The sequence below is a fragment of the Macaca thibetana genome, chromosome 1, assembly GCF_024542745.1.
Source record: "Macaca thibetana thibetana isolate TM-01 chromosome 1, ASM2454274v1, whole genome shotgun sequence".
NCBI classification, from domain to species: domain Eukaryota; kingdom Metazoa; phylum Chordata; class Mammalia; order Primates; family Cercopithecidae; genus Macaca; species Macaca thibetana.
In genome coordinates this window covers 52,004,806-52,024,640 of record NC_065578.1, presented here as the reverse complement: position 1 = coordinate 52,024,640, position 19,835 = coordinate 52,004,806, and the positions used below count along the sequence as shown (strand labels likewise).

The following is a 19,835-nucleotide window of genomic DNA, read 5'->3' as shown; positions in this document are numbered from 1 at the left end:
CTACTTGGGAGGCTGAGGCATGAAAATCACTTAAACCCAGGAGGCAGAGGTTACAGTGAGCTGAGATTGCACCACTGCACCCCAGCCTGGGAGACAAAATGAGATGCCATCTCAAAACAAACAAACCAAAAATGGCTGGGCACAGTGGCTCACGCCTATAATCCCAGCACTTTGAGAGGCTGAGGCAGGTGGATCACCTGAGGTCAGGAGTTCGAGACCATCCTGGTCAACATGGAGAAACCCCGTCTCTACTAAAAAAACAGAAAAATTAGCTGGGCGTGGTGTCATGTGCCTGTAATTCCAGCTACTTGGGAAGCTGAGGCAGGAGAATTGCTTGAACCTGGGAGGCGGAGGTTGCAGCGAGTGGAAATCGTGTCACTGCACTCTAGCCTGGGCAACAGAGCGAGACTCCATCTCACAAAAAATAAAAAATAAAATAAAATAACACATAAACAAGCTTTAAGAGGAGCAACTTGATCTGCAAGTAAATGCATGCAAGAACAAAGTATAAGACTCTTTAGGCCGGGCGCGGTGGCTCACGCCTGTAATCCCAGCACTTTGGGAGGCCGAGGCGGGCAGATCACAAGGTCAGGAGATCGAGACCACGGTGAAACCCCGTCTCTACTAAAAATACAAAAAAAAATTAGCCGGGCGCGGTGGCGGGCGCCTGTAGTCCCAGCTACTCAGGAGGCTGAGGCAGGAGAATGGCGTAAACCCAGGAGGCGGAGCTTGCAGTGAGCCGAGATCGCGCCACTGCACTCCAGCCTGGGCGACAGAGCGAGACTCCGTCTCAAAAAAAAAAAAAAAAAAAAAAAAAAAAGACTCTTTAGAGAAAAATAATACCTAGCAATCACCAATTTACATTTCACAAGGACCAGCATCCAATAAAAAAATTACCAGGCATACAAAGGGGCAGAAAAATATGATTCATAACCAGGAGAAAAATCAACCCATAGAAATGGACTAAAAAATAACAGAGATAATAGAATTAGCAGACAAGGACTTAAAGCAGCTATTATAAATATTATAAATATAATTCCAGATGAAATGCAGACATAAACATGAAGGCAGAAAATGAAGATATAAGAAAGACCTAAATGTAACTTATAGAAATAAAAAAAAGCTAAATATCTGAAAAGCAAAATATATTGGATGAGATTAACAGCAGATGAGATGCTTCCCGAAAAACAATCAGTGGACTAAACAACAGAGAAATAAAAAGCATCTATGGCAGGGCATGCTGGTTCACACCTGTAATCCCAGCACTTTGGGAGGTTGAGGTGGGAGGATCACTTCAGGCGAGGAGTTCAAAACCAACCTGGGCAACATAGGGAGACCCTGTCTCTAATCACACACACAAAAAGAAATACAAACCATCCAAATCAAAGTACAGAAGAAAAAATCAAACTGAGGAAAAAAGCCAATAGAGGAGTTTTGGGACCTGTGGGATAATGTTAAGTCTAACATGCTTATAACTGAAGTCATAGAAGAAGCAGAGAGTAGAGAGGGTATAAAAAAGGTATTTGAAGAAATAATGGCCAAAATTTTTGCAAAATGTGATAAAAATTATAAATCCAAAGATTCAACAGAAAAAAAGTGTCCACTTAGACTTCAATAGCCAACCAAAAATTTATCATTCAAAAAATCAAAAGCAAAATAAAAAACTTTGTTAGGTAAACACCACCAGAGTGAAAAGTCATTGCCAGCACACCTATAGGACAATAAATGTAAAAAAAGAATAGAACGAGAAATGTGAGTAAATATGAAAGATAAATTTCTCTTTTTCTTTTTTTTTTTTTTGAGATGGAGTCTTGCTCTGTCGCTTAGGCTGGAGTGCAATGGCAGGATCTTGGCTCACTGCAACCTCCACCTCCTGGATTCAAGTGATTCTCCAGCCTCAGCCTCCGAGTAGCTGGGATTACAGGCAGCCACCACCATGACCGGCTAATTTTTATATTTTTAGTAGAGATGGGGTTTCGCCATGTTGGCCAGGCTGGTCTCGAACTCCTGACCTCAGGTGATCTGCCCACCTTGGCCTCCCAAAGTGTTGGGATTACAGGCGTGAGCCACCGTGCCCAGCCAATTTCTCATTTTTAAATTGAGGATTGATGAGCACTCCTGCTTCTGGCCATGGTGGAGTAAAAACAGTCAGATTTAAACATCTGCCTGAAACAACTGAAAAATCCAAATAAACATGAAAAAACAATCTCAAGATACTGGCCACAAGCAATAAAGGACACTGACTCTTAGTGTCCTTTACTAGATGGAAAACAAAATGAGCTACTGCCTTGAAAAAGTTTCCAGGCGGTAGCACAGGGATACAGACCTGAAAGAGAGCTCAGTAGACTGAACAGAGTAGGAGATGAGGTGAACAGTCCACAGAAACGAAGGTAACTCACAGGACAGAACACCAGGGAGAAGAGAACTTGCAAACAAAGCGAGTCCAGCGATCTGCAGAGTCCCACTCCATTCAGCAGAGTAATGATAACAAAATGAACACAAGGAAGATACCTGAGGGCAGGAAAAGAACCATCTAAAGAGTCAGAGAAAAGTGTGTAGTGCTCACAGAGGGCTGCTTGTTCTCATCACCCAGCATAGAAAAACCTTTCATTCACAAGGCACTGGGTAGAGTCCTCAGGAATGTCTTGTTGCAGTAGTAGAGAATAATTAGCCCTAGCCTGACCACTGCTCTGGAACCTCCTAATAAATCATAAAAAGCAAGACCCACAGTGATCAAAATGTTTAAAAGTAAGTTAACTGCATCCCAGAACAAAGCTCAAGAATATTCATAGAAAAACAAAAATATTCAGCAACCAAGAAGGTAAAATTCACAAAGTCTGGCATTCAATCAAAAACTACCAAGCAGGATGGGAGAAAATATTTGCAAGTCATATATCTGGTAAGGGATTAATATCCAGAATATATAGAGAACTCTTAAAATACAACAACAAAAAACAAACAACCCAATTTAAAAATAGACAAAGGAATTGAATAGATATTTCTCCGAAGAAGATATACAAATGGCCTATAAACCCATAAAAATATACTCAACACCACTTATCATTAGAGAAATGCAAATAAAAACTACAAGATACTATCTCACACCCATTAGAATGGCTACTATTAAAAAAAAAAAACAGAAAATAACAAGCGGTGAGAGTGTGGAGAAATTGGAACCCTTGGACACTATTGGTGGGAATGCAAAACGGTACAGCTGCTGTGGAAAACAGTATGGTAGTTCTTCAAAATTTAAAAATAGAATTATCACATGATACAGTAATTCTATTTCTGGAACTATACCCCACAAAATTCAAAGTAGAGTCTTAAAGAGATATTTGTGACTGGGCACGGTGACTCATACTTGTAATCCCAGCACTTTGGGAGGCCGAGGCAGGCGAATCGCCTGAGGGGAGTTCGAGACCAGCCTGACCAACAGGGAGAAAACCCGTCTCTACTAAAAATACAAAATTAGCCAGGCATGGTGGCGCGTGCCTATAATCCCAGCTACTCAGGAAGGTTGAGGCAGAAGAATTGCTTGAACCCGGGAGGTGGAGGTTGTCGTGAGATATCTGTACACTCATCTTCATAGAAGCATTATTCACAATAGCAAAACCATGGAAGCAACCCGAGTATCCAACAAATGTATGGATAAGGAAAATGTGGTCTATATATACAATGAAAATTTTTTTTTCTTTTTTTGAGATGGAGTCTCGCTCTCACCCAGGCTGGAGCGCAGTGGCACAATCTCGGCTCACTGCAAGCTCTGCCTCCTGGGTTCACGCCATTCTCCTGCCTCAGCCTCCCGAGTAGCTGGGACCACAGGCGCCCGCCACCATGCCCGGCTAATTTTTTGTATTTTTAGTAGAGATGGGGTTTCACTGTGTTAGCCAGGATGGTCTCAATCTCCTGACCTCGTGATCCACCCACCTCGGCCTCCCAAAGTGCTGGGATTACAGGCGTGAGCCACCGCGCCCGGCCTATATATACAATGAAATTCTGACATACACTACAACATGGATGAACCATGAGGACAATACTGTAAGTGAAGTAAGCTAGTTACACAACAAATACTGTATGATTCCACTTACATGAAGTAGTTAAGGAGTTAAAATCATAGAGACAGAAAACAGAATGGTGGTTATGAGGGGCTGCAGAGAGTGGGGGAATGGAATAGTATTGTTTAATGGTTACAGACTTTCAGTTTTACAAGATGAAAACAGTTACAGAGATAAGTGGTAGTGATGGTTCTACAACATTATGAACATATTTATTACCACTGAACAATACACTTAAAAATGGTTAAGACGGTAAATTTTATGTTGTTTACCACAATTTAAAAAATAATAATTTTTTTAAAAAGTAAATTAAAACCTAAGCATGCCAAGTTTCATGAAAACGCGACTTATAATGAGGAGAAGAATCACTCGAAATTGACCCTGAACTGACATAGATACTAAGTAAAACTAGCCAATTAGGATAAAGAGTTATTAAAATTTTATTTCATATATTCAAAAAGTAGGAACACAGAAGATACAAAAAACACCTAAATTGAACTTGTAGGGATGAAAATGACAATGTCTAAGATGAAAAATTATACTAGATGGCATTATAGCAGATTAGATATTGCAGATGAAAAAAATTATTGAACTGAAGGCATAGCAAGGGAAACTATCCAAACTAAAACACACAGAATACAAAAGAACAAAAACATTAAAGAGCATCAGTAAGCTGTGGGACAATGTCAAGCAGCTTAATATGTGCAAATTAGAGTCTCCAAAGGACTCCAATGTGGGGAGAAGGGCTGCAAAATTTTTTTTAGGGAAATGGGCAGGTCACAGTAGCTTACTCCTATAAGCCCAGCACTTTGGGAGGGTAAGGTGGGAGAAGTGCTTGAGGCCAGGAGTTTAAGACCAGCCTGGAAAATACAGCAAGATCCCATCTGCACAAAAAAAATATTTTGAAGAAATAATGGCTAAAAACTTTCCAAACTTGATGAAAACTATAGACCTATATATCTGAGTAGCTCAATAAATCCCAAATATAGGAAACATGAAGTCAATTACATTAAGACACGTATAATCAAATATTCAAAATTGTTACTAATCTTAAATCATTTTTTTTCTTTTTTTTTTTTTTTTTTTTTTTTTTGAGACGGAGTCTCGCTCTGCCACCCAGGCTGGAGTGCAGTGGCCGGATCTCAGCTCACTGCAAGCTCCGCCTCCCGGGTTCACGCCATTCTCCTGCCTCAGCCTCCCAAGTAGCTGGGACTACAGGCGCCCGCCACCTCGCCCGGCTAGTTTTTTGTATTTTTTAGTAGAGACGGGGTTTCACCGTGTCATCCAGGATGGTCTCGATCTCCTGACCTCGTGATCCGCCCGTCTCGGCCTCCCAAAGTGCTGGGATTACAGGCTTGAGCCACCGCGCCCGGCCTTTTTTCTTTTTTTGAGATGGAGTTTCGCTCTTGTTGCCCAGGCTGGAGTGCAATGGCACAATCTCAGCTCACTGCAACCTCCGCCTCCTGGGTTCAAGGGATTCTCCTATCTCAACCTCCTAAGTAGCTGGGATTACAGGCATCTGCCACCATGCCCAGCTAATTTCTGTTACTTTTAGTAGAGACGGGGTTTTGCCATATTGGCCAGGCTGGTCTCAAACTCCTGACCTTAGGTGATCCACCCACCTTGGCCTCCCAAAGTGCTGGGATTACATGCGTGAGCCACCACTTCCAGCCAACTAATCTTAAATCTTAAAAGTAGCCAGAAGAAAAGAACATGTACATATGTAAGTACAAAGATAATGATGATATCAGATTTTTTATTAGAAAGAAGCAAGTCAGAAAGAAGCTAATCAGTATCTTTAAAGTAATGTCAATCTAGAATTATATACCTGATAAAAGTATCTTTCAAAAACAAAGTTAAGTAAAGATGTTTTCAGTCAGACAAAAGCTAAAGAATTCATCATCAGCAGATCCACACTGTAAGAAACATTAAAGGATGTCTTTTAGGCTGAAGAAAAATGACACCAGGCTGGACGTGGTGGTGCACACCTATGATCCCAGCACTTTGGGAGGCCAAGGTGGGTGGATCACTTGAGTTCAGGAGTTCAAGATCAGCCTGGGCAATATGGCGAAATCCCATCTCTACAAAAATTTAAACATTAGCTGGGCATGGTGGTGTGTACCTGTAGTTCCAACTACTCAGGAAGTTGAGGTGGGGTAATTGCTTTAGCCCAGGAGGTCGAGGCTGCAGTGAGCTGAGATCATGCCACTACACTCCAGCCTGGGTGACAGACTGACACCTTGTCTCGAAAAAAAAAAATTTACTCTTAGCAATTCTGAAGTGTACAATACATTATTAATTTAGGGATTATAGGTGTGAGCCACTGCACCCAGCCAAGAATAAATTTTAAATGCTCTCACTACAAAAACAGTAAGTATGTAAGGTGATGAGTATGTTAATTAGCTTGATTTAATCATTCCATGATGATTAAACACATACATCAAAACATTACATTGGGCCAGGACGGTGCCTCACACCTGTAATCCCAGCACTTTGGGAGGCCGAGTCGGGCAGATCACTTGAGGTCAGAAGTTCGTGAATAGTCTGGCCAACATGGTGAAACCCAGTCTCTACGAAAAAAAAAAAAAAAAAAAATGCCAGGCATGGTGGCACACATCTGTAACCCCAGCTACTCAGGCGGCTGAGGCAGGAGAAACGGTTGAACCCAGGAGGCGGAGGTTGCAGTGAGCTGAGACTGCACCACTGCCCTGCAGCCTGAGCGACAGAGCGAGACTCCGTCTCAAAAAAAAAAATGACAGCCGGGCGCGGGGGCTCACGCTTGTAATCCCAACACTTTAGGAGGCCGAGGTGGGAGGATCATGAGGTCAGGAGATTGAGGCCATCCTGGCTAATACAGTGAAACCCCGTCTCTACTAAAAATACAAAAAACTAGCCAGGCGTGGTGGTGGGCACCTGCAGTCCCAGCTACTTGGGAGGCTGAGGCAGGAGAATGGCGTGAACCCAGGAGGCGGAGCTTGCAGTAAGCTGAGATCGCACCACTGCACTCCAGCCTAGGAGACAGAGTGAGACCCCGTCACAAGAAAAAAAAAAATTGTACTCCACATACACAATTATTATTTTTTATTATTTAAAAAAAATAAAAAATCACAGGACATGTAAATGATCCAAATACCCCGAATAAAAAACAGCTATTTTCGAACTAGATAAAAAAGCAGTATGCAAGGTATATGCTATCTACAAGAAATACATTTTAAATATAAAGACAAATATAGGGTAAAAGTAAAAGGATAAAACAAGAAATACTATGCTAACACTAGACAAAAGAAAGTACAGATGGCTATATCAGTACCAAAGCAGACTTCAAAGTAGAGGATATTACCAGGGGTAAAGAAAGTCATTTGGTAATGTTAAAGGAGTCCATTAATCAGGAGGACATAATTCTAAATGTTTATACATCTAATAATAGAGTTTCAAAATACATGAAGAAAAAGCTGATAGAACTGTAAGGAGAAACATACATCTACAATTATAGTCAGAGATTTCAAAACTCCTTTGTCAATAATTGATAGAATGGGTAAAATTAGAAAATTAGTAAGGATGTGGTAGAGTTGTACAGTGTCAACTGTGACACTGTATAATCTAATTATTAATTAGTGTTAATTAATCAAGCTAATTAACAATCAGTGACCTGATTGTCATTTATAGAACACTATACCCAATAATAAGACCATACCCATTCCTCTCAAGTGTATATGGAATATTTACCAAAATAGACCATATCCTTGGCCATACACAAGTCTGAATAAATTCAGAAGGACTCTAACCAAACAAAGCATATTCTCTCACCATAAAGAATTAAATTAGAATAAATATCTCAAATTATTGAAACAATTTAATCACAAGGTAATAGAGAAAAATATGGAAGGAAACATATAAAGTTATATTAACATTAATAACTTTACGGAGATAAAAATGATGAAAGGTTGGAGACAGAGCCTTAAGGATGTTAAATACATTTTTGCACTGTTTCACTAGTTATAACAAACACGTATTCCTTTTGAAATTTAAAAATAGTATAGGTTTTTTTTGTTGTTTTTTTTTGAGATGGAATCTTTTTTTGTTGTTGTTGTTGTTTCAGGTTTTTTTGAGACAGAGTCTTGCTCTGTTGCCCAGGCTTGGAGTGCAGTGGCGCAATCTCGGCTCACTGCAGCCTCTGCCTCCTAGGTTCAAGCAATTCTCCTGCTTCAGCTTTCTGAGTAGTTGGGACAGGCATGTGCCACCACGCCTGGCTAATTTTTGTATTTTCAGTGGAAACGGGATTTCACCATGTTGGTTAGGCTGGTCTTGAACTCCTGACCACCTGTGATCCACCCACCTCAGCCTCCCTAAGTGCTGCGATTACAGGCGTGAGCTACTGCACCCGACCCACAAATACTTAAAATAAATTCCACCTTTCCATTTCAGGTGACCGGAGCCAACTTCTCTATCAAATAATCATATTAACCCTGAATAAAACAATCAAATGCTGTTATTTATTTAATAATTCCTCTATTGCTGGACATTTAGGTTGTTTTCCATTTTCTACCTTATATAATGAAGGCTACAACGAACAGATAGGTCCTCCTTAAATGGCAGTCCTCAGCTTTCCTAAAAATCCATCTCCTCACTGCTTGCATGTGGAAAACAAGCTCCAATTTACATTTTTTAACTCACTAATCTATGCCTTCCATAATCTAATTCATTGAGAGCAGATATCTGCTTTTGTGTGCTCGCTTGGCAGCATACATACTAAAATTGGAACGGTACAGTGAACATTAGCATGGCCCCTGTGCAGGGATACATGTAAATTTGTGAAGTGCTCCATTTTTTTTTTTTTTGAGACAGAGTTTCACTCTTGTTGCCCAGGCTGGAATGCAATGGCGCGATCTTGCCTCACAGCAACCTCCACCTTCTGGGTTCAAGTGATTCTCCTGCCTTAGCCTCTCGAACAGCTGGGATTACAGATATGCGCCTCTATACCCGGCTAATTTTGTATTTTTAGTAGCAACAAGATTTCTTCATTTGGTCACACTGGTCTCGAACTCCCGACCTCAGGTGATCCACCACCTCAGCCTCCCAAAGTGCTGGGATTACAGGCGTGAGCCACTGCACCTGACCAGTATTTTTTTTTAAAATAAAAAAGAAAATAAAATGGCTTTTGCCACATAGGCACTTTGCCTGTTGCAGCAATTTAAGCTGACAAAACATTTGATCTTTTACCTTTGTCTGAAAATCCTAGAGGGCTTACTTTAATCTATATGCAACATATTAAGACATATGTGATTTGTAAGCAGGTTTTTTTTTTTTTTTTTTTTTTGAGACAGTCTTGCTCTGTTGCCCAGACTGGAGTGCAATGGTACAATCTTGGCACACAGCAATCTCCGCCTCCCAGGTTCAAGTGATTCGCGTGCCTCAGCCTCCTGAGTAGCTGGGATTATAGCTGTGCACCAGCATATCTGGCTAACTTTTGTATTTTTAATAGACATGGGGTTTCACTATGTTGGGCAGGCTGGTCTCAAACTCCTGACCTCAGGGGATCCACCTGCCTCACCCTCCCAAAGTGCTGGGATTACAGGCATGAGCCACCGTGCCTGGCCTTCGTAAGCAGTCTTTAAGTAGTAATCATTAACTATCAAACACAGAATCTAAGAACACTTGTCAAAGGTTAATGACTTTTATTTTTAAGAGACCGGGTCTCACTCTACCACCCAAGCTGGTGTGCAGTGGGATGAGCATAGCTCACTGCAGCCCTCAAACTCCTAGGCTCAAGCGATCCTCCTGCTTGAGCTTCCCCACTAGCTGGGACTATAGGTGCATGTTACCATGTTCAGCTAATTTTCTTATTTTATTTTTTGTAGAGATCGGGTTGTGCTTCGTTGCCCAGGCTGGTCTCAAACTCCTAGGCTCAAGCAATTCTCTTACCTCATCCTTCCAAAGTGTTGGGATTAGAGGCATGAGTCACTGTGTCCAGCCTGATAACATTTTTTAATGAGATCTGTTTTTCTAATTATAAAAGTGAAACACGAGGCCAAGTGTGGTGGCTCATGCCTGTAATCCCAGCACTTTGGGAGGTCGAGGCAGGAAGACTGCTTCAGTCCAGGAATTTGAGACCAGCCTGGGCAACATGGCAAGACTGCAAATCTACAAAAATAAATAAATAAATAAGCTGGGCATCTGGAGGCTAAGGTGAGAAAACCGCTTGAGCCTGGCAGGTCGAGGCTGCAGTGAGCCATGATTGTACCACTGCACTCCACATGGACAACAGAGTGACAGACTCTATCTCAAAAATAAACAAAAAAAAAGTAAAACATGCTCAGTGTAAAACTTTGTACAATACCAAAAAATATAAAGAAGCATACACGTATAATATTTTTCTTTTTACTGTGGCAAAAATCTTTGTGTGTGTGTGTATACATATGTGTGTGTGTATATATATATATATAAATTAAAAAGTGTGGTTTTGCTTTTTTTTTTTTTTTTGAGATGGAATTTCGCTCTTATTGCCCAGACTGGAGTGTAATGGTGTGGTCTTGGCTCACTGCAACCTCAACCTCCCAGATTCAAGCAGTTCTCCTGCCTCAGCCTCCCAAGTAGCTGGGATTACAGGCACCTGCCCCCACGCCCGGCTAATTTTTGTGTTTTTAGTAGAGACGGGGTTTCACCATGTTGGCCAGCCTGTTCACGAACTCCTGACCTCAGGTGATCTGCCCACCTAGGCCTCTCAAATTTGTGGGGTTTTTTTTTTGAGACAGAGTCTTGCTCTGTTGCCCAGGCTGGAGTGCAGTGGTGTGATCTCGGCTCACTGCAAGCTCTGCCTCCTGGGTTCAAGCAATTCTCCTGCCTCAGCCTCCAGAGTAGCTGGGACTACAGGCGCGTGCCACCACGTCCCGCTAATTTTTTGTATTTTTAGTAGAGACGGGGTTTCACTGTGTTAGCCAGGATGGTCTTGATCTCCTGACCTCATGATATATTTTTAGTCTTTTTAAATTTAGTAATATTTATTTTCCAATGTCATTGTTTACAAGTATCATAGCAGCAACTTACTTTCTTTCTCTCTCTCTCTTTCTTTTTTTGTTCATTCACCTAGAAATTGTCAAAAATTGCCACTGCTGACCAGGCAGCTCATGCCTACATTCCCACCACTATGGGAGGCCAAGGTAGGAGGAGGACTGGTTGAGCTCAGGAGTTTGAGACCAGCCTGGGCAACATGGCAAAACCCCACCTTTACAAAAAGTACAAAAATTAGCTGGGCATTGTGGCACACGCCCATGGTCCCACCTACTAGGGAGACTGAGTTGGGGGAACTGCTTGAGCTCAGCAGGTTGAGGCTGCAGTGAGCTGTGATCACACCACGGCACTCCAGCCTGGGCAACAAAGTGAGACCCTGTCTCAAAAGAAAAAAAAAAAAAAAGAAAGAAAGAAATTGCCATTGAAGACCATATTTCAAGTCATCATGGCGAGGTATTGGGAATAGTTCTCAGCAATGACTGTGCCTTGGATAGACCTCATTGGCTATGATACTGCCACTGCAGAGCTGCAACTTTCTTTTTTTTTTTTTTTTTTTTTTTTTGAGACGGAGTCTTGCTCTGTAGCCCGGGCTGGAGTGCAGTGGCCGGATCTCAGCTCACTGCAAGCTCCGCCTCCCGGGTTTAGGCCATTCTCCTGCCTCAGCCTCCGGAGTAGCTGGGACTACAGGCGCCCGCCACCTCGCCCGGCTAGTTTTTTGTATTTTTAGTAGAGACGGGGTTTCACGGTGTTAGTCAGGATGGTCTCGATCTCCTGACCTCGTGATCCGCCCGTCTAGGCCTCCCAAAGTGCTGGGATTACAGGCTTGAGCCACCGCGCCCGGCCAGAGCTGCAACTTTCAATGTGTTACTTCAGACAGAAAATAAATACAGCTTGGAACTTAGCAGGAAGTGCGTATATCTTACCAAAAGTCCTAGAACTTTCTGCTGAATGGATGACTCAGTTGGGAAAGACTGTAAAAAGAAAGAGAAACTTATAATTACCTAAAGAACCAAATATAAAATAAATGCTAAAGTAAATAAATTAATAAATATCAAAACTGTAAGCTAAATTCCCATCCTAACCTCTAGAACCCTCATGAAGAGCTCTAACCCTTGGTTTTCAATAAAGTGTCTACAAGTGGTCGGGGATTCATCTGTGAGGTTCCAAAGTGCGCTCAAAGTAAATTTCAACGTAGTGTCCACTGAATTTTGATTGGTTTTCTGCTTCACTATTTGAAGAAGTTGCTGAAAAAAAAAAAAACACAGAATTAAGTTTTCATTTTTGGACTATTACAATTTGTGGTTATTAATAACCACAAGTCCATGAGGATTAGTTTCATGGCTTAAAGCATTTCCTATAAAGGTACTTATAACAAACAGCCCCTTAGACTGAACTTTTCTTTTTTTTTTTGAGACGGAGTCTCGCTCTGTCACCCAGGCTGGAGTGTAGTGGCCGGATCTCAGCTCACTGCAAGCTCTGCCTCCCGGGTTCACGCCATTCTCCTGCCTCAGCCTCTTGAGTAGCTGGGACTACAGGCGCCCGCCACCTCGCCCGGCTAGTTTTTTTGTATTTTTTAGTAGAGATGGGGTTTCACCGTGTTAGCCAGGATGGTCTCGATCTCCTGACCTCGTGATCCACCCGTCTCGGCCTCCCAAAGTGCTGGGATTACAGGCTTGAGCCACCGCGCCCGGCCTAGACTGAACTTTTCTTCAAGAAAAAAGTATAATATTTTCATAAATACTTCTACATTATTCTGGTCATACCTACAATGTAATCACCCATAAATAACACTTACAGGCAAAATGATTAAAACTTGGATCAACTATCTTACTCATTCAGTCACAGCATATACTTATTTTAGATTCTAGAATTAAAAAGGCAAAGGAAGAGAAGGGCAAATGAAGCTAACACTTACGAAGGATTAGCAAATTATATTCTATATTGTACTACTGTTATTCCCATTTTCTAGGAAAGTTGAGTCTGAGAAATATTAACTAATTTGTTCATAGTCAATTTAGTCAGAGAAAGTAAGAATAGGAAGACCTAAACTATTCAACTCTAAGTTTTCCTTAAGAAGCAAAAGAAAGGAAAAACTACATACAATGAAAAGAGAATTAAAGTCTATATTGACTATAAATAAGATAACAGCCCCTCCCTCCTCAGCCTATGCTGCAGTGCCTGTCTTGCTTTTTATTTTTCCCCCCTTCCCCTTCCCTTTTTATTTCCTTTTCCCCTTCCTCCCTTTCAAAAAACAAGATAATAGCTTTGAAATTCCAAGTGTAAATTAGTTCTATCACAGCTTTACCCTAAAAAATTTATGTTTGAAAAGTAAATGGTTTTAAAACTACATAAGGCATCCATAATTCAATTTTTAGATTATACTTTTGGAGGTAAAAAAGGAAGCTCTGCTAAAACAGATATAAGAAAACATTAATGAACATAATACTAGAGGCTATACACAATTCAGAAAAAAAATCTGAAGAAACACAAACACGTAGGTACAGTTAGGTAAGTTAATAGCATAGTAGCTAAGAGTGTGGCACTAGAAGAAATCTACCTGAGCTTAAATCTCTGCATCTGACTAACTGCACAACTTCATTTACCAGTTTAATTCTTTGTTTCCTCATCTGTAGATTGCAGGTGGTAATTAAGAGCAGGGGAGAAAAATCTGGTTATAATAATCATCACTATTATTACTGATTCCTTTTTTTGTTGTTTGTTTTGGGACAGAGTCTTGCTCTTTTGCCCAGGCTGGAGCGAAGTGGTGCAATCTCAGCTCACTGCAACCTCCGCCCCCTGGGTTCAAGTGATTCTCCTGCCTCAGCCTCCCAAGTAGCTGGGATTATAGGCACATGCCACCACACTGGCTACTTTTTGTATTTTTAGTAGAGATGGGGTTCCACCATGTTGGCCACACTGGTCTCGAACTCCTGACCTCAGATAATCCACCCACCTCAGCCTCCCAAAGTGCTAGGATTACAGGTATGAGCCACCGTGCCCGGCCTACTAATTCCTTCTTTAAGCTTGATTTCCTCCCAAAGCATGGATACATTTCCTTTAAAATCTTTGAAGATACCAAAATTACTGAGAAACATATATAGCAATAAGAGGCCATTTTTTAAAACTGTCACCTCTGAAAATAGTAAAATAAACAAAATGAGCATCTTTTTCTACTTATCTAATGTATATTATATTTAGTACTAGGTACTTAGCATATACTACCTTAATTAACCATTTTTCTTTTTTTTTTTTTCTTTCTTTTTTGACATGGGATCCCACTCTATTACTCAGGCTGGAGTACAGTGACACAATTATAGTTCACTGCAGACTCGAACTCCCAAGCTCAAGCAATCCTCTTGCTTCAACCTCCTGAGTAGCTGAGACTACAGGTGCATGCCACCATGCCCGGCTAATTTTTTTTTTTTTTTGGTTAGAGCCAGAATCTTGCTATGTTGACCATGCTGGTCTCAAATTCCTGGCTTTAGGTGATCCTCCCACCTCAGCCTCCCAAAGTGCTGGGATTACAAGCATGAGCTTTTCTTCTCATTTAATTTTCGTAATAAGTGTATTAAGTATTTTTTATCACCCCAAAGAAAACTGATTTGCCCAAAATACATGGCTAGTAAGAGACAGAATTGAGAATAAATCCAGATATGTCAGCTCCAGAATTCCCACTCTTTCCATTATTCCCAAATAGCCTTCTCTTTCTTTATAACATTATTTTGCTCTTTTTTTTTTTTTTTTTTTGAAAGCGAGTCTCACTCTTGCCCAGGCTGGAGTGCAGTGGCCCAATCTCGGCTCACTGCAACCTCCACCTCCCAGGTTCAAGTGATTCTCCTGCCTTAGTCTCCTGAGTGGCTGGGATTATAGGCCCATGCCCGGCTAATTTTTGTATTTTTAAGTAGAGATGGGGTTTCACCATGTTGGTCAGGCTGGTCTCGAACTCCTGACCTCGTGATCCGTCCACCTAAGCCTCCCAAATTACAAGCGTGAGCCACCGCACCCAGCTATTTTTTCCATTCTTTTTTTTTTTGAGACAGAGTCTCGCTGTGTTGCCCAGGCTGGAGTGCAGTGGCGCTATCTCAGCTCACTGCAAGCTCCGCCTCCCAGGTTCACGCCATTCTCCTGTCTCAGCCTCCCGAGTAGCTGGGACTACAGATGCCCGCCGCCACACCCGGCTAATTTTTTGTATTTTTAGTAGAGATGGGGTTTCACAGTGTTAGCCAGGATGGTCTCAATCTCCTGACCTCGTGATCCACCTGCCTCGGCCTCCGAAGGTGCTGGGATTACAGGTGTGAGCGCCTGGCCTATTTTTTTCATTCTTATCTCTATTATTATACTTTTTAGATTTTGTTACAACCATATCTACATAGCTGTTTTTTTTCTATTGTACTGTTTGTTATGGGTAGAATTTATAGATATAATTCAGTGTGAATTCTAATTACATAATTATAATTCAGTGTGAATTCCCTAACATCTTGTAAGGCAGCAAGTATCATTCATTTGATATCACGGGTACTCTATACATATTTATCAAATGAATGGTTTACTTTCTCATTATATACATAATTTACAAGTCATGGAAAAAGGGAGTCTCTTATTTGACTTTTCTATGTAGTATTACTATTCAAACACCTCATGCCAGGATTTTAACAGGCATGTTTAAATATACTTTTTGCCTCTAAGTCTTCCCTAAGACATTTTTTATATCTACTCCCTTTAAAGCTTTTTAAAGTCTTATTTCCTCAACTGATTATAAGCAAGCAAAATCGTATATCAGATATTTAAATTATCTGCTTCCGCAAAGCATAAAGCACAACCTTATGTGTGTAATAGAGTCTCTACATTTTCTATATAAATAACAAAAATCACAGAGTTTTACAATTAGATAGGTGTTTTGTTTTTTTCTGGAGATAGGGTCTTGCTCTGTGACCCAGGCTGGAGTGCAGTGGCGTCATTATGGCCAACTGCAACCCTGACCACTTGGGCTCAAGCAATTCTTCCACCTTAGCCTCCTGAGTAGCTGGGACCATAGACATGTGCTACCATGCCTGGCTAATTTTTAAATTATTTGTATAGACGGGGTCTCATTATATTGCCCAGGCTGGTCTTGAACTCCTGGGCTCAAGCAATCCTCCTGCCTCGGCCTCCCAAAATGCTGGGATTACAGGCATAACCACTGTGCCTGGTCTTAGATAGGATCTTAATACTTATGTGGACCCCAATGGTTCAAGTAATTTTCCCAAATTCGCAAAGTGAGTTTACAAGCTAGATCCTAGGTCATCTGACTCCTAGTTCAGGGTTTTTTCCATTTCTGTTAAGGAGTAAAGCTGCATATATGAAAATAAATAAATACACTTCTTTAGAAGTATCCAAAAAAAATTTTTTTTTGTTTTGTTTTGAGAAAGGGTCTCACTCTGTCACCCAGGCTGGAGTGCAGTGACACGATCACGGCTCACTGCAGCCTTGACCTCTTGGACTCAAGGGATCCTCCCACCTCAGCCTCTGGAGTAGCTGGAACCACAGGCATGCACCACAATGTCCAACTTTTTTTTTTTTTTTGGTAGAGAAGGGGTTCCATTCTATTGCCCAGACTGTTCTTAAACTCCTGGCCTCAAGTGACCCCCTCCTGCCTTGGCCTCCCAAACTGCTGGGATTACAGGTGTGAGTCACCACATGCCTGGTCACAGAAAGTTTTTATTAAAATATAAAATGTCGGCTGGGCGCGATGGCTCACGTCTGTAATCCCAGCACTTTGGGAGGCTGAGGCGGGTGGATCACGAAGTCAGGAGATCGAGACCATCCTGGCTAACATGGTGAAACCCCGTCTCTACTAAAAATACAAAAAAAAAAAAAAAAAAATTAGCCGGTCGTGGTGGCAGGCGCCTGTAGTCCCAGCTACTCAGGAGGCTGAGGCAGGAGAATGGCATGAACCCAGGAGGCAGAGCTTGCAGTGAGCCGAGATCGCACCACTGCACCCCAGCCTGGATGACAGTGCGAGACTCCATCTCAAAAAAAAAAAAAAAAAAAAAAAAAAAAATATATATATATATATATATATATATAATGTCAGAAAATATATAATACTGCCTGAAAATAATAAACATTAATATCTAGTAGCCTGCATGAAGGAGATTATAGACTTACCCTGACAATGAAGAGCTCAGTACCAAGCTGTGCAGTTTGTTCTGTAGAAAGCTGCAAGCAAGTAAAAAACAAATTCAATGTCCAAGAACTCACTAATGTGAGTTTAATATCATTCACTGTACCTGACTCCAAAAGTCAGACTAAAATCTCTGATCAACTTGGAATTCTGCCATATATCTGTTTTTGGGAGGCCTGCCTTGGCCTCCCAAAGTGCTGGGATTACAGGCGTGAATCACTGTGCCCAGCCAAATTCTGCAATATCGAATGTAGCTTGAATAAGTAGGTTGGCAGAGAGATTTACTAATCTTTCTGGCACACAGATTTTGGCGGGAAACAGTAAATGTAGTGAGAAACAGCTGCCTACAGAAAATTACTCATCAAGAGTTCAGGTACCTTGGCAGCCAGGATGGAAATGATAGCAACTGCCATCCTTTGCATGTTTTGATCCTCATGGTTGCAGAGCCACTGCATGACAAGCTTGGCTGCTTCAAACCTGAAAACACACAAAGGGTTTCATGAATTAATGATGGAGGCCAAGGCACAGTTTCAGAGTTCCAGCTAGGAACTGATGCTACAACTTAAATATGTGAAAAGGCAAGGGAAAATTCCTCTTAACTGGTAGAGAGTAACAATTACACTCAGTGCTTTAGAGATGATGCCATATTATTAATTCTGACAACATTTTGTAAAGAAAGAAGGGTTTGGAAAATATGATTCCAACTATCTGGCATTTCATCTTCTAGAATTATAACATATTTCTATTCTGTATTTCTAAATTATAGTGATTTCCATATTTTAGTTGTAATTTAAATATTTTCTGGGTTCCTCATAGCACCTAGCACAACAGAAACATTCATTCATTCATTCACAAACATATATTAAACTCTTGCTTTGTGCCAGATATTGTTCTTAGCGCTGGGGATAGAATAGTGAACAAAACAGAAAAATGTCCCTACTTTCATAAAGCTTACACTCTAGTGAGGAAGACAGGTAATAAATTGGATAAATAAGTAAAATGCATAGTATGGTTAGGTACTGACCATATGTTATGGAAAAAAATAAATAAAGCAGAAAAAGAGGATATGAAATGTTGAAATTTTATGTAGGGTGGCTACGGAAGGCCTCATTGAAACTTTTAAGGAAGTAAGAGAGATAACCATATGGGTATTTAGGGGACAAGCATTCCAGGCAGAGGGGAGGGGAAATACAACAGCCCTGAAGTGGGTATGGGCACAGAAATGTCAACAAATAGCATGGAGGTCAGTGAGGCCAAAGCAGAGAGAACAAGGGAAGAGTTCTGAGAGAAAAAGTCAGAGGTAATAGAGGCACCAGATCACATAGAGTCTAGTGTATTAGTCCATTCTTGCATTGCTATAAATAACTACCGGAGACTGGGTAATTTATAAAGAAAAGAAGTTTAATTGGCTCATGGTTCCACAGGCTGTAAGGAAGCACAGCTGGGAAGGCCTCAGGAAACTTGCAATCATGGTGGAAGGCGAGACTGGCACATCCTACATGGGTGAAAGAGATGGAAGGGCAAAGCCAGAGTTGCTACACACTTTTAAACGACCAGATCTCATGAGAACTCTATCACCAGACAGCAGTAGGAGATGATGCTAAACCATTAGAAAACACCCCCATGATCCAATCACCTCCCACCAGGCCCCACCTCCAGCACTGGGGATTACAATTCAACATGAGATCTGGGTGGGGTCACAGAGCCAAACCATATCATTAAGGAACTGGCTTCTACTCTGAATGAGAGGGAAAGTCATAGAAGGCTTCTGAGCAGGAATATGACATGAGCAGGACTACTCTATCACCTGTCTTTAGAATAAACTCCAAGAGGGCAATGACAGAAGCAGGAGAGTAGTCCTGAGCAGTAATTCAGGAGAGAAATCACTTTTAGTCTACTCCAAGTGGTAGAAACAGAAGTGAAGAGAAATGGTTGAATTCTAGATACATTTTGAAGATAGAGCTGGATTTGCCAAATAACTCAATGTGGGATACAAGGAGAAAAATCAAGATGAGGTCAAGGAATACATCTGATTATCTTACCCATAGTTTCATCCTTAAGACTCAGATCAAATATCACTGCCTTTGAGGTGGTTTCTTTGACATGTTTATCACTGCCTTCTTAGCTCCTTAGTACTTTAGGTACAGCTGTCAGAGATCCACAGTCATCTGCAGACTCACTTGAATCCCTATTTGGCCTGTGCACTCCTTGAGGGTGGGGACTATATATTCTATTTAGCCCTTTATGCCACACAATCAATACAGTGATCGAAATATAGTGTTTAATATATGTTGACTAAATGATTATTTTCAGGTAGATTACTACTCTACAACTTCCCTTAAAATTACTATTACCTTCTTTCTGTTTCCAAGGCCATTTCTGATTAGGCCCATTACTTGTATTCTTCTACAATATATTCCTAATTGGCTTCCCTGTCTCCACTGGTTTCCAATCAATGTGTGCCTGCACATTAGAAATAAATAAACCTCTGGCCAGGCACGATGGCTCACACCTGTAATCCCAGCACTTTGGGAGGCTGAGGCGGGTGGATCACAAGGTCAAGAGATAGAGACCATCCTGGCAAACATGGTGAAACCCGTCTCTAATGA

The 19,835-nt window shown here is 41.2% G+C and overlaps 1 protein-coding gene, 1 non-coding gene and 1 pseudogene across 2 annotated transcripts in view; 1 reads left to right on the top strand and 2 right to left on the bottom strand.

Moving 5' to 3' along the window:
• The window catches only part of ZYG11B (zyg-11 family member B, cell cycle regulator), a 103,878-nt gene that overhangs the window by 15,727 nt on the left and 68,316 nt on the right, over positions 1 to 19,835 (bottom strand). Inside the window, exons 7-10 of the mRNA XM_050803053.1 lie at positions 17,604 to 17,703; positions 17,211 to 17,261; positions 12,146 to 12,307; positions 11,987 to 12,034 (exon numbers count right to left, since the gene is read on the bottom strand). Coding sequence (XP_050659010.1) covers positions 11,987 to 12,034; positions 12,146 to 12,307; positions 17,211 to 17,261; positions 17,604 to 17,703 — 361 coding nt within the window. The remainder of the gene's footprint in view (positions 1 to 11,986; positions 12,035 to 12,145; positions 12,308 to 17,210; positions 17,262 to 17,603; positions 17,704 to 19,835) is intronic.
• LOC126944710 (U6 spliceosomal RNA) lies at positions 8,782 to 8,886 on the top strand. The gene has a single exon (XR_007722159.1). It is a non-coding gene; the product is annotated as a U6 spliceosomal RNA (small nuclear RNA).
• LOC126944366 (uncharacterized) lies at positions 11,443 to 11,591 on the bottom strand (annotated as a pseudogene).